Source organism: Cydia amplana, chromosome 14 (assembly GCF_948474715.1).
Source record: "Cydia amplana chromosome 14, ilCydAmpl1.1, whole genome shotgun sequence".
NCBI classification, from domain to species: Eukaryota; Metazoa; Arthropoda; class Insecta; order Lepidoptera; family Tortricidae; genus Cydia; species Cydia amplana.
In genome coordinates, this window is record NC_086082.1 from 5,654,957 (window position 1) to 5,670,219 (window position 15,263).

Sequence of the window (15,263 nt, forward strand, 5' to 3'; positions counted from 1 at the left end):
TTAAATCATTCGCATCAGGGTTTCCAGCTATAAATTTAACAATTGTTCCAAGACCATCAATAAGGCCGCGTTTGGATCGACCAACGTTTTGGTTCATTAATCCTTTTAATCTTCCTAATAAATGGGTATAAAGACTGTTAATGTGGTAATTATCAGTTTGAACTCTATTAGACATTAATTTGTTAAGGATGTTAAGGATTTCGGTTAGATTACATCTTTTGGTTAGATATCTGTAGCCTTCTATTTCTGCAATTGGTCCTATTTTTTCGAGGTATATGCCATTGGGATTTTCTAACTTCTTGATTTGGTAGGGTTGACTACCCTGGACTTGGAGGAACCTGTAACAACAACAGGCCTCAATTTATTTGCTGCTCGTCGTTTACCTCGACTATCCAAATATATTTTTGGGGCTTTTGTGTCGCGAATGTAGGTTTTTCGGCGAGTACAAAATACGTTAGCTTGTTTATTAGTGGTTGGGAGTTTTTCGTGAGTTTCGACTATTGGGGCTGGTAATTCGGTATTCTTATTATATTCGTCTGTTCTTTTTATTTGAGCATCCCGTTTTATTTTGTATATATAATCGTAAACCGTTTTTAAATGTTCTCTATGTTTTTCCAATAGAGTATTTAACAACTGTGAATCATGGAGAAAGTTAAACAAAGGTTCCGTTTCAATATGTCCAAATAAGATTTCATGTGGAGTTAATTTTGTGTCTGATTGTATCGAGCTGTTGTATGCTATTAATGCGAGTTTCATTTTGTCATCGTGCGGTAGTTTATTTTTATATTGTTCACTAAGCAATCGACAATGTTCTCTCAAAGTTGAGTGGAATCTTTCGACGATCCCGTGTGATGCTGGATTATAAGGCGTAGTGAAATTAATCTTAATGTGATATAAATTAACTAATTCCTTAAGTAGTGCGAATTCTTTTCCTGCGTCAGTCGTTATTTCTGCAGGGACACCATAGTGTGCAAAGTAAGAAAGAAGTTTTGACATAACTGTTGAGCTATTTTTATCTTTTAATCTTTTAACTACTGCGAAACGAGAGAATCCGTCTACTATAGATAAGTAAAGCTTGCCTTCAATATCAACAACATCGCAAAAAATATGATTAAGTGGTCGCAAAGCTATTGGTGGCAATAACATTGGTGGACGCATTGGATGCCGTTCGTATTTGCCTGCCTTACAAATAGAGCAGTTATTAATATATTCGCGGATATCGGACATAATATTTTTCCACCAATATTTCCTACTAATATGCATTAAAGTTTCGGTAATACCGCGATGATTCGTTTTTCCTTCGTGATAACTTTTTATGATATCGATTTGCTTTTCCTTTTCAACTACGGTTTCCACTATTTCAGTACAACGAGTTATACGAATTTGAGGATTATGTTCTTTAGTGAGGATCTTTACCATTTCTTGATATAATTCATCTACGTAAAAGAAAGCGTAATAGTGAATACCTGGTTTTAAATACTCGCGTGCAAGTTTCCTGAGTGCTTCTCCTGGTCGTTTAGATGTATACAGGCTAACTTCTATGATTTCGTTACCGTCTTCCTTTCGCACGTTTATATTATCTAATTTATTGTGTAGTTTAAAATAAATTTGATGTGGCTTTTTATTTATGACATCATTCATAATAGGAATTCCCTGGTGTATGTTGTCATCTTGTGAGTGCTGTGTTTGGATTTCTTCGCGGTTATCATTGTAGTTAATTTGTTCATCCATGTCGCTACCGTTCTGAGCTAATATTGATTCATTATCGTTAAAATTAATTTTTACCCGTGACAAAGCATCTGCGTTCGAGTTAATAGAGCCTTGTTTGTATTTTATTTCGAAGTCGAATTCAGCTAGTCGAAGTCTCCACCTAGTTAACCTAGAATTGGGGTCTTTTAAAGACATTAACCAAGTTAAAGGTTTATGATCGGTGTAAATGATGAACTTACGACCATATAAGTACGGTCTAAAGTGTTTGCAAGCCCAAACTATCGCAAGTAGCTCTTTTTCAGTTGTAGAATATTTAGATTCTGTATCAGATAAAGTTCTAGATGCATAAGCGATTGGTTTTTCGACATTATCTTCTTTCTGAGACAAAACCGCTCCTAACGCTATGTCACTAGCGTCTGTGGTAACAATAAATTGTTGATCAAAATCTGGATACTTTAAAATAGGTTCGTTGGTAATTAATTCTTTTAGCTTCTGTACTGACTTTAAAAACTCATCATCTATTATAATCTTGGCGCGTTTTTTTAAGCATTTAGTCAATGGTTTTGTTATTTGAGCATAGTTATTAATGAATCTCCTATAATAGCCTGTCAATCCCAAAAAGGATCGTATTTCTTTTTCGGTTTTTGGTACTGGGAAATTAACTATGTCTTGTACTTTGCGTTGGTTAGGTGTTAGACCGTTAGGTGTTAACTCGTGTCCTAAGTACTCTACATGTTTTTGAAGAAACTCAGATTTATCTGGTTGTATTTTTAAATTATGTTGTCGCAAGCGTTCAAATACTTTTCGTAATTTTTGTATGTGCTCGTCCAACGAAGTTGAGTAAATGATTATATCGTCTAGATATACGAGGCATGTATTATATAAGAGGTCGCGTAATATTAAATCCATTAATCGTTGAAATGTAGCCGGAGCGTTTTTTAAACCAAAAGGCATGCGTAAAAATTCCCAATGTCCGTGATTAGTTGAAAACGCAGTTTTTTCGATATCTTCCTCGTGCATTTCTATCTGATGGTACCCACTCGCGAGGTCTAGCGTAGTGAAGTACTGAGCTCTACCTAATTTATCCAATATTTCCTCTATATTTGGCAGAGGATATTTATCTTCGATTGTCTTTGCATTTAATTGCCTATAGTCTATGACCATGCGCCATTTAACCTTACCGGATGCGTCAGGTTTTTTAGGTACAATGTGAACAGGACAACTCCAAGGGGAATTAGACTCACGAATAATGTCATTTTTAAGTAACTCGTTAACTTGTTTGTCTATTTCCTCTTGTTGTTTTGGTGGTTTCCTGTAATTGCGCACATAAATGGGTGTATCATCTGTCAAACGTAATTTATGTTTAACTGTATGGGTAAAGGTAAGTGGCTCTTGACCCGTATGAAACACGTCTTTAAATTCGTGTACTAACTTGGTAATTTTAGCTTTTTCTTCCATATTCATGTGATCCGTTCGAATCGTTAATTTACTAGCTTCCGTTTTGTTTATTTTAACATTGTGTAATACTTCCGATACAGATTTTAATCCATTCGGTATTGATTGTAAGAAATTATCAAAATTATTTTTGAATTTTTGGGGCCTAGGACTTAGGTTTGTGACACCTAATCTATATTTGCCATCTATCACTGACACTAATGCACAATTAATGAGGACGGTGTTTGTCCCGATTTCAGGGATAAAGTATTCGCCGTCCGGTTTGTTAGATACACATGTAATTAGATTATCCGAGAGCGGATCGATTTTTGAGATTTTCTCCGGATAGTCTATGCTAATTGGAATTATTTTGTTTGGCATGATAAGTTCACACTTTTTTGGATGAATTATTGCGTTAAGCTTTAAAATCAGGTCCCATCCTATCATTCCCGCATATTTGGGGTCAAAGTCATAGATCAAAAATTCATGTTCTATGTCTTCGCCTAACGGGTATAATTTTAAATTAATAGCTCCTCGATGTTTTGTTTTACTATGAGCAGTCGTAATTGTAAACTCTTTATCGATAACTTTATTATTAAAATTCCTATTAGACTTCAATATTGATGATCCAATAAGGCACCTATTACTACCAGAATCTATTAAGATTTTTCCTCCCCATTCATCTATAGTGATATATGGGAGATGATCTTTATCTAAATAATTTAATTTTACGTCAATTCGTTTTGTGGTCCTGTTTCTTGAAAAAAATCATCGCCATCATACGTGTTGGGGTCATAATTATGTTCGTAATTACCATTATGTTCATTGGTATTTATTTGTGTATTAAAAACTTCTACCGGTCGCGGTCTTGGCGGACGATTTACAGGTCGCCTACTAGTCGCGGTTCTCATTGAAATATCACTATCTAAATGGTCAGTTAATCTTTGAGGTTGGTGTTTTGGCGGGTATGTTTGTCGCCATTGTTCCGGAGTTGGTCGCGGTTGGTTGGCCCAATGCATTTGATTGTTGTTGTTATTTAACTGCAGATTAGGATAAGATATTTGTGCGAATTGGTTAGATTGGTGTTGATTTACGCGGTTTTGATTGAAATTCGGTTTTAGTATAGTATGTTGATTATAGTTTTTATTATTATAGTTAAATCTTGGATTAGATTTAAATGATTTTTCTTGTTTTCTCTGGAAGTACTCGGGGTGGACTTCTAACTCGTGTTTTAATTGATTATACGCGTCATCAAAAGTGGTGTGTTGCGCGGAACGGATTAATCGATCAGTCGCGATATCCAAGTGTTTACATAATTGGTCGATGCAAACGTTCTCCAAAATGGCTGTTGCTTGCGGTGAATCCGCTTTATTTTTCGCTGCGTACAAAAGTTCTTTTATTTTATCAGCAAATCCTAGAGCACTTTCGTTAGGGAACCGTTTAATGCGAGTGATTTCAGAAAGAATTTGTTCTATACTTCTAGTGTCACCAAATTTAGACCTTAAGGAATTTACAATTTCTTCTACCGTGTTGTTTGGCATGTGAGCAATTGCTTTAATTGCTTCCCCGCGTAACTTGCTTTTTAATATAATTGGAAACAGGGCCCTTGCGTCAGCGTCTGCTGCTCTAGCTAACATAGTAACTTGATTTAAAAAGAAATCTAAAGTTTGTCTATCACCTTCATATTTGGGCAAATATTTTTCGATCGTAGTATGATTCAGAGCCATTTTGATATAAAATTAATTAAATCCTATCAAATATGAAATACAGAATGGAACTCTTCTTTTTTTTTTTTTAAGAAAAAAAAATGGTGGAAATGCGTACAAAATAATTAGGAAAATGAAAGGAAAATATAGGAAAACTCACAGGGTAGCCGCCAGTGCGATGAGTACTGTGGTCTTCATAAGGCAGTGGTCGAATCTCTTCAGGTTGAAACCTTCCAGTTCGCGCCGACGATGTGTAGCCGCTGCTCGCTGGGAGACTCGCCCGTCGCTGTCACCAGTTAAGTGTCTTGAGAGAACGGAGGTCTTCTTATAAAACACCGATGAGGAGGTATTTACTTTATTTGATTTTACAATTACGAGTTTAATTCAATATAGTTTAGAAGCGCGAGGGTGTACCGGTACACCGAGCGATTCGGAGCTCACGTGTAGCCTGGTCGCTGGATGCGAACTAGATGAGGACTCGATGAGAACTCGATGAGAACTGTCTTCCGCTGGTCGGGATGGCCGCTTATATTCATCCCGAAACCGTGGGGATGCGTTGTCTGGAGTCACGTAGGCCATGAGAAGTTTCTGGAGCGTTTATGCTGTCGCTGCCATTAAGATAATGAAGAGTCGATCCCGTGGGACCGGCATTAATTGACAACCGCCATAAAATAGGTGATGCATTACATGCGCCTGTACTTGTATCAAAGGGTGCGTTTGTTTATCCCATTAGGTGCGTCTGCATTCCTTCTATCGACGCTGAAGATAATCTTTAATGTCTTGCCGTCGGTGTGTTGCTGGAGGTCGGGGATACGTGGGAAGCGTTCCTTAACTCTAGGAATATTTTTGACAAATAACTTGGCGAATGAGGTACAGGTTCTATTACTCGGTCTGTTAACATTTTTGTTATTTCCTCTGTCATGTCTGACGACGGCTGGATTTCGAACTTCTTTACTATATTGGAACTCGGCCAAACCAACGGAGGCTTTCGGTAAAATGGAAGACGTACGCCTGAAATAATTTTTAGAATTGTTCGATTTGCTCCTATCATTTCCCAACGACGACGATATAACGTCAGACACCCTGCCCTGAACGCCCCCGAGTCAGAACTCTCGGAATCGCTTGTTTCGATCGTGGTAGCCTGATCGCCGTAGCTGTCCACGTCTAGGTTCTTGCCTATCGACTCTAGGGGCACGGGACTGGTTGAAGTCGTACGCAGGGAAACTGGGGAATGTTGGCTTCGATCGAAAATTAAATCGGAAAGGAGGTACCGAAGGTTGGAAATAACCTCTGTTGGCGGCCGAAAATCTAGGGAATTTCTGGTTTTTACGCGGTTTGTTCTGAGCGGGGAATACTTTATTCAAACCACCCTCATTTTTAAGAAATTCTTTTAGCTTATCCGCCTGAAAAAGATTCTCGTAAGAAGGGGGTATCTTTCGAAAACCAGCCGCGGTCACAGTATCCGTTACATTCTTTAAAATCTCACTTCTACGATTCAAAACAACATCAGCCCGTTTTCCGCAAAGAATTTGCAAAATATCATTAGTGCTCTTGTTGTATTTATCGTCCTCGATAAATAAATCTGTTATTTTATCTTTCAAAGACACAGCAGTAATATTTTCACACTGTCCTGCCCACTTCAAAATATTTTGCAAACACGTCTGCGTATGATCGCGATGAAGAAGAAATGCATGAGTTAAAGAAGCTAATGTCTTTTCAAATGATGCTAAATATTTCGACTTATCATAATGACGCAATTCGTCATTCGTTTCCAATTCTTTGAAACCTGGAACCGCTAGGAAACTCTTTTGAATATCAAAGAAAGATATGTCAGCCCATTCCCGAGAATCGAATCGTTGCAAATTCTTCAATAACTCAAACTTTGCTTCTTCAGTTTTTCCAAAACCTTTGTCCTTTAAAGTAGTATTAAAGTCTTTAAAAGTCACACTTTCTAACGGCGCTTCGTCGTCTGAAGAAGATTCCGATCGATTCTGGGATTGGGTTTCCGGATGCATAGAACGTTGAATAAAATCAGTAATAGCGTTCACCTGGTACGAGAGTTGGTCAAACCTCGCTTCAAAATCCTTATGGCGGCCACCGCTGCCTTCACTGCTGCTAGCAGAACGAGGGCGCCGCTTTCGTCTAGTTGGCTGCCTTTGCCTGGGTCGAGATGGTCGTTCCTCCCGACCACGTGTCCTCTTCGTTGAAGGACCCTCCTCCACCGAGGATGTAGACGACTTACGCCGTCTTTTGTGATAGTTGTGATCTTGACATTCAGATGGGCTTCCCATCTTAATTAATACTACTTAAATTTCAAACGTATATAACACACAATCTACTTTGAGGCACAACCAGCCTCACCAAAAATCCAAAACGCAATGACGAATAATCGCTCGAATCGAACCGAGCCCTGTTGAATGGCGGTAAAAGAACCAGTTATTTGGCGCCGGCTGTGAAATTTGTTGCAGGGGAAGTGACGTCACTGCAGGAAGGAGTCATCAGATGGGCTATTTGAGGCAAATATTCATCAAAAACCCAATAAACGCTCTCACAACACCGGAGAGGACGAAGGGACCACAATAAAATTAAACTTGTTTTAATATGGCTAGATTATCGGAGTGAGGTAGGTTACATACTATTATTAGGTATATTCTTCACTCCGATAATCAACCCATGGTGCATAGAGTATCAGAATTTAAATGATTTTTTCTTCATTTATAAGTTCTTATCCAAGAAGTGTTGACTATAATTATATGTATGTAAGTAGCGCTCTACTTAATTAGATTGAGTTTAAAGTTTTCTTTACATAGTTGTTATCTTTCAGCATAAAAACATGTATTTAACTTTAATATTGAAGATACAATTTAGTTACTTCATACACGAAACACGAAAGTTAAATAGGCAAAAGAGCAAATAATAAAATGAATAAACGTATTCTTCTCCGAAAAAAATACGGACTGCTGGATGCTTTCATCTTGCCTTCATTACAATTAACCTCGACAGTGACAATTCGTCTCCTCTTAAAGAAATACTGTTAAACAGATGAGATGACAAATAAAAGTGCCCTTGTGGCCTACTTACAAAACAAAGCTCATTATTCCATTATTTACCAACATTGTAAAACAAAGTAGTGTGAGCGCCGCCTGCGCTGCACGGGACTTCCAGAGCCGACGATTTGTCACAATATTGTCCGCCGCGGATCTGGTAACGGGCACCGTTACCTCGTTTTACTTTATTTAGCCTAGTAATTGCTAGCAGGTCTGGACAGGTCTGGCCGCTCGTCAATTGTCCTTTATTTGTAGGTACCGTAGACTAGGAATCCTCTAGACGGAGTTTAGAGCAATTATTTCATGAAACCGATGCTGCCAAAAATACGGGGGTGCGGGGGGACGAGGTGAGCGAATCCCGTGCCGTGATTGGTCCGTTCAAAGACACGGACCTATCACGGCACGGGATTCTGACACTTTAACTCGAAGATGGAGTAAAACTACCGTATATAGTGGCAGAGGGGGTAGCGTTACTATGCTCAGTCTAGAGGATGTCTTGTCTGTGGTAGGTACCTTTTGTTAGTTGTTTGTACGCTAGCCGAGCGTAAAACATGTTCTCTTTTTAATGTAACTGTAACCTTTTTATAAATGCACATTCGCACTATGTTGTCGTTAAGCTTGCTTGTGGAATAAGATAAAAATAGTAGCTCATTTATGTTTATTTATAAATAATGGTGTTTACTGTAAGTTTTGTGCCTACGGTATAATTCTTAATCACTATTTTATCGAGTTTTTTATTTTATTTATGGATAGGTGCCAATTTAAACGGTTATGTAGCATAATTTCTAAAATCAAATTTCCTAAGTACGTAATTCCTAAAGACAGAACATCGAAAATTAAAATGTCTAATGTACGAAATTCCTAAAGATACGTCCTACGGTTTTGTTCCTACGTTCAGTTGACCTAAGTTTAAAATGTATAAACTGCAAAATTTCTAACGACATTTGTCCTACGTTTAGCTGACCTTAGCTTAAAGAGTCAAACGTACGCAACTTTATTTTCAAAAAACTTCCTTTAAAGTGTCATTCAATAGAACTTGCTAACTATGTAAACAAACCGCCATACTAAAATTGACACTGAATGTCAATTTACTAGTAACTTTTGTTTACATAGCTAGCAAGTTCTATTGAATGACAATTTACAACTTAACTAGACGGAGCCCCGCTTCGCAGGGCTCCTATTTCTGGGTGGTTTGCCCTTCGGGCATCTAAAGCTACCTAACGAACCTAACCTAAAATGTCATTCAATAGAACTTGCTAACTATGTAAACAAGCCGCCATACTAAAATTGACACTAAATGTCAATTTACTAGTAACTTTTGTTTACATAGTTAGCAAGTTCTATTGAATGACACTTTACCTACCCCTACGCTTTGCTCCCCCAAAATGTACTGTTTTCACGGACGTCACACTAAACTAAATCAATAGGTAGGTAGGTTAGGTTCGTTAGGTAGCTTCAGATGCCCGAAGGGCAAACCGCCCAGAAATAGGAGCCCGCGTAGCGGGGCTCCGTCAACTTAGGGTAAGAAGGAAATGTTCTCGGAAATATTGATTTTCAATATATTGTCATTAGGCTTTTTGAACGTAGCTATTTTGAGCACTAGACATATTGACTTTCAAAGTATTGTCCTTAGGTATTGTGTACAAAGGAATATTGATTTTCGAAAATGAGATCGTTCGATTAAAAGTGTTTTAGGACTTGCGTCTTTAGGTATTTCGTACATTAAACATTATGATTTTCGATGTTCTGTTTAAGGAATTTCGAACTTAGGAAATGTGATTTTAGAAATTATGCTATATAACCATTTAAACTCTCTGATTGCTTCAAGCACAGCACTTAAAAAAAAAGCTTTTCAAATGGTAGTGATGTGCTTTCAATACTCTCTAATGAAGTCTGGAAGACACATTTAAGGATTTTATAAATCAATGGAAAAGAAGATTTAAAAAAGGCATTGGCTTTCTTAATTTACAATTTTATTTTTAATATTTACTTATTGGTTAGAGTTGTTTTAATGATAGGTATACGATGACTTAAACAATAATTTGTATTGTTTAGAGTCGCAAGGGATAATTATCTGCATGACCAAATATAAAAAAAAATATGTAAGGCATTAGTATTAGTACCTACCTACATATCGCGTATTTTTATTCGTATTGTTCTATCAACTATGTAATTGCAATGATATATTTAAACAGCTATGGAGGAGTCCACGTATAACGTCCCCCGTCACCAATTTTTTTTTTCAACTATATTAAAATTGCACTCCTATAAAGTTTTATGTCGTCAAACACGAGCGTACTTGGTAAATTGACCATTATGTATCTGTTCCAATATCGGTATATACCGGTATACAGAGATGTGACTTATTTGAAATACTTGTATTTAAAATGCAAATACTAAATGCAAAATACCTATTTTGTATTTTGTATTTAAATACCTTTTGAAGAAAACTATTTTGTATTTTATTTGAAATAGTTTTTGGGACCTATTTTCTATTTTCAAAATACAAAATACTTTATAGTAGGTAATGTAGGTAGGAGTTACAATCTCTTCTGATGTTACAATCCTGGCAACTCTCTCATACTGTTGAATCTGTTTAGTAACGTCGCACATGACCACAAGCGTAGCGAGTGGTTAAAAAAGTGGAATCTTGAGTGTTGCGAGGGTTTCAAGGTACGAGAGGAGAACAAACTTTTCTGCCCTGATGAAACTTTTCTGCACAAACGAGACGTTTTCATTATACTAGAGGCATTATACTAGCTGTAAAACATTACAAATCTAAATTAATACTTTTAAAAATTGTCCGTTATAAACCATCATCCATCCATCCTTCCGGTTAATGTGAGCAAACAACTAGAAATTTGCACTTTATATAGAGGACTGATTGACACACTGTTTTCAAAGAATGAAGAGAGTCTTTTCAATTCGGATATTCTGAGTAATACTTTTTAATTCAGACTAGGTATTCACTATTCAGAGTACCTTTTATCGCAAAGTATTTGTATTTTTAATAGTAGTTTATGCAACAGTGATATAATAAGGGTTCTTAAAATTCAAGGGTCGAAGTTACAAAACGAGACGTAGTCGAGTTTTGTAAAAAAAGACCCGAGAATTTTAAGAACCAATTATGAGCTGTTGCATACATTACTTTTTCTATGACAGCTGCAGCAAAAAAAAAAAAAAAAAAAAAAAAAAAAAAAAAAAAAAAAAAAAAGTTATTATTAAAAAAAAGAGTTATTATTAAAAAAAAAAGAGTTATTATTTAAAAAAAATTGAGTTATTATTAAAAAAAAAAAAGAGTTATTATTGTAAATGAAAACATACCTCTTTCAATCAAGATGATCGGAACTTGTATCTTTAAAAAAAATAAAGCAGTTGTATTATACTCATAAGATGACTGCTAGCAGTCATCTTATGAGCCTATAGACAAAGCATTCAAATGACATTGCTTTAGATATCACTGTCAGTCATTTAATTGACACATTTAAGTGCTGGAGTAGAAAAAAAGTATTTTGAAAATACCTATTTCGTATTTTGTATTTTAAATACAAATTCAAAAACTATTTTGTATTTTGCATTTGAAATAGTATATCAAGGAAGTATTTGTATTTTGTATTTAAATACTTTTTATAAAGTATTTTTCACATCTCTGCCGGTATATATCGGTATATGTATGTGTAAAAGACGTAATTTTAAAATGATATAGAGAAGTTTCCTCAACTACTTTAAAATTAGTAATGAATGAGAATAAAATGTGTATTTTTTTTTTTTCAAAACCGATGTACTTTTTAACAAGCTTTTATTAGGTCGACGATGTAACTATGTAATGGAATCTAAGGTAACTAATTTAACCATCTTCCAAGGATCGTAGCGTCATGAAAATTGGCAGCTGTATGTAGTTTGTCATCACAATACAATAATATGGTACTGTCGAACTGATCTGATGATGGAGACAGGAGGTGGCCATAGGAACTCTGTGATGAAACAACGCAACCTAATTGTGTTAGGGGTTTTTAGAATGGTCTCGATGAGTATTGGTTGTCTGTCGTAAGAAAAGTACTGTCAGCGATAAAAGCTTGTACCAAAAATGATTTTTTTGCCAAAAACTTATTCCTCATTATTAACAAATACCTACTACAAAATATTCGACTAAAGCAAAATAGCGCAAGCGAAATCATTATACAAGTTACACGAGTTTAAACCGAATGACACCTCTTTAACACACGTGCGATCGATATATCTGAGGGGCTACCGCGAAAACCGAAATTCGCAAATTGCGGGGATCTTTCTCTTTTACTCCAATGAAGGTGGAATTAGAGTGAAAGAGAAACATGCCCGCAATTAGCGAACATCGATTTTCGCGGTTATAGCCCTGGTTAGGTCTGAAATAATGGTTAGGTAATTTTCCAAGTACAGGTACGCCCTTGTTTGGTGCCATCAAACTTTAAAGGGGTGCAATTTAAAAATGGTTGAGGTAAAAAAATAGGTATGGATGGTGATTTATAGTATCATACCTACTATAGGTGTTTAACGGCTTCACATTAGCTGTCCAAACACATTGTATGTACTTACATACATATTATGTACCTATACAATTTTGAACTAATACTTACAAGCGTGTTCGATATGAATCTACATATGTACATATATAGTATTTAAAAAAACATAGTCCAGTGCTTAATGTCGCAAAATCATAGTTAATTCGCATTTTAGGAGTTGAATGTAAGTTTGCAAAGCTTAATCGACGTTACCTATATAAAAGAGTTGAACGCGTCTAATCAATGTAATGACAGGTTTCATTATGTGCCTCTTACCGAACGTCAATAACATGCTCGTCTAATTAAATTGACGACCATGGCTCTAAAAAGGGGTCGTTTGACGTCTATGTCGCGTGACGAGAGTGCGCGTACGTTATTAATACCCGAGTAATCTGTATGCAAGCAGCGCTCGCGCACCCGAGCGCCGCCGAAGACGCCCGAACACGCCCGAGAGCTTCGTGGGAAAATGCGGCAGGTGTTACCGATCCGAAGCACTTCTTACTGAGTAAACAGAAACACTCAGCGTATACAAAATTATAACCGCCTCGAAGCGTCTGTTTAAATGGAAAACATATTTTGTGTGTTTAATGATACTGCTTACTTTTTTGGTGTGGGTCGGTTATCAGACGACAGGGTTTTTTGCGGTTTATTTTTAGTTTAAATTTATTGAGTCACCCTTAATTGGCGGTAAATGAAGTGTGCTCGTAAAGATCGATGCGTGACCTTTTCATCTCCGCGGGGTTTGATAGCATACGCAATTTGTAGACCATTATTACTAGGTCTGGTTTACATCTGAGGGCACGGTAGTGCCCCCGCCAAGTGGAGCAATTAAGTATTCATGGGATTGAATGAAAATAGGTAGGGTAATTCCGGAGTAGTTGGGCATAGTTTTTTAGGACTCGATAAAAAAATTAGTTTACATTTAATTAAAGAAATATTTACTTCTTCATAAACTTTGATTAATTGACTTTCGAAAATGAAAGAAACAATAAAATATTTATATTGCAAACAGCTTGAAAAAATGTTTAAAAAAAATTATAATTGGCCATCTCTCCCGAGGTATCCGGGAGTGATGATCATACCATTTCAGGAGAGATGGCCATAACATAACTCTTTATTTGAGTATAATTTATTTTTCATTTTTATTCCCCAAGTCCCTTTTCTTCTCAAGACCTCGTTTAGGCCACCTAATACCAGCGAACAGCGCACTCAACGCAATTATGGAGGAGTTTTAAAAGGCACGTGATATTTTTTCCCACACCTGCAATAGTTATCTTTCTAAATGAACTCCATTTTCCTTTTTTAATCGTTATCATGCATAGGGGGACATTGTCACTAATATCTGATAACCTTTGGGATACCTAATTCGTGATAGACACATCTTCATCACTGTGTGCCTTCACGGTCATATGGCCATAATACCCCAACTTGAACTGGCCATCTCTCCTTTTCGTCCGGGAGAGAAGACCACGCCTAAAATCAAAACGATTTGAGACTCGATCGAGCTTCATTCTTATTTAGGTTAGAACGTAACTACAACCGTATACTTTGCACCAAAAGCAAATAACACCATTAGAATAAGACACTAGCATCACCACCATGTAAAATATGAACCCTCTAAGTAATATTTGCACTAGTCAAAACAATCAACAAGCATTTTACGTACTTTTACAAGTTTTTCCCCCAAATTTTGGCCATATCTTTGCTCCCAAGCATGACGTGAAGCGTACTAAACAAGAACTAGCGACATCCAGCCATCAGAACCATGATATATTTGGATGGGCAATCTCCCCCTTATGGCCATCTACCCCGGAATTACCCTATGTAATTGTTAATTTACTACGTTTAAAGCGCTACGTGAAAGAAAATTTGTGGTTGATATTTTTATAGGCCTAGTTAGGATAGCATAAAAAATGAGTTTATAACTCACTGAATACGTATATATCTCAAAGTAAATAGGTACCTAATTAAATATTTAATGCCGATTTTTAAACCGTGGCTGTTTTTTTTAAAATTAGGTACAGACGTTCATAGTAAAATTATTTTAATATAATCGCATAATACTACGAGGAGTATATTATCTTTCACAAATACATATTTTCACCCACAAAGGAAAATCATGAACGCAGTTGGAATTATTTAAGAATTTTCCTATTTTTTAGGTAGCTACCTATTCTTAATTTTGTTACCTATTAATTGTTAAATCAATTTCCTCTATTACACTATAAAAAAAATAGTTTTTCATATATATGGAAGGTATTTCAAATCCAAAATATTTTCTAGAAAGGCTTATTTTATCAAAAATGTCTTCTGATAAGAAAAAAGAAGGGTTCCTTCAGGAAGATGTTAATTTAGTGTTAGAAGATCTTTAGAACAAAAACAGCAGCTTCGGTTATATTCTCCATTCCAGCATTTATAAAAAAACGTAATTCTAATTATCTAATCAGCTGGATAAAGTTCAAGAGAAGAAAGTTGGCGGGGTGGCCAAGGGGTTCAAGGCGTTAGCCCGGATTGCTAAAAACGCCGGTTCGAATCCGGCCTTCACCACTGGAGGGCTTTGTCACTTTTTCTTTAATATATGACATCTATTCCAGTTTATAATTCAAGAGAATCGGTTTAGATTTGGCCTGTACAGGAGAAATCCAAACAGACATAGAAAGCATTTTGCCATAGCTGTAATGTAGGTATGTATATCGCTTCGCTAGCTCGGCAAAGCGAGCAATCAAGGGCGGACTCTTGTTTTTCCGGTATAATGAAGTAGGTACTTATACGTAATTTGTCTAGTTACATTTAACTTCTTTTTCCTGAAATTTCACGAAGAGTAGGTA

General features: G+C 36.4%; 1 protein-coding gene across 1 annotated transcript; it reads right to left on the reverse strand.

The window, feature by feature from the left end:
* Nucleotides 1-5,692: 5,692 nt before the first annotated feature.
* Nucleotides 5,693-7,141, reverse strand: LOC134654276 (uncharacterized). The gene has a single exon (XM_063509742.1). The coding sequence runs from the start codon at nt 7,139-7,141 to the stop codon at nt 5,954-5,956; it is 1,188 nt and encodes a 395-aa protein (XP_063365812.1). The 3' UTR covers nt 5,693-5,953.
* Between the last annotated feature and the right edge of the window lie 8,122 nt (nt 7,142-15,263).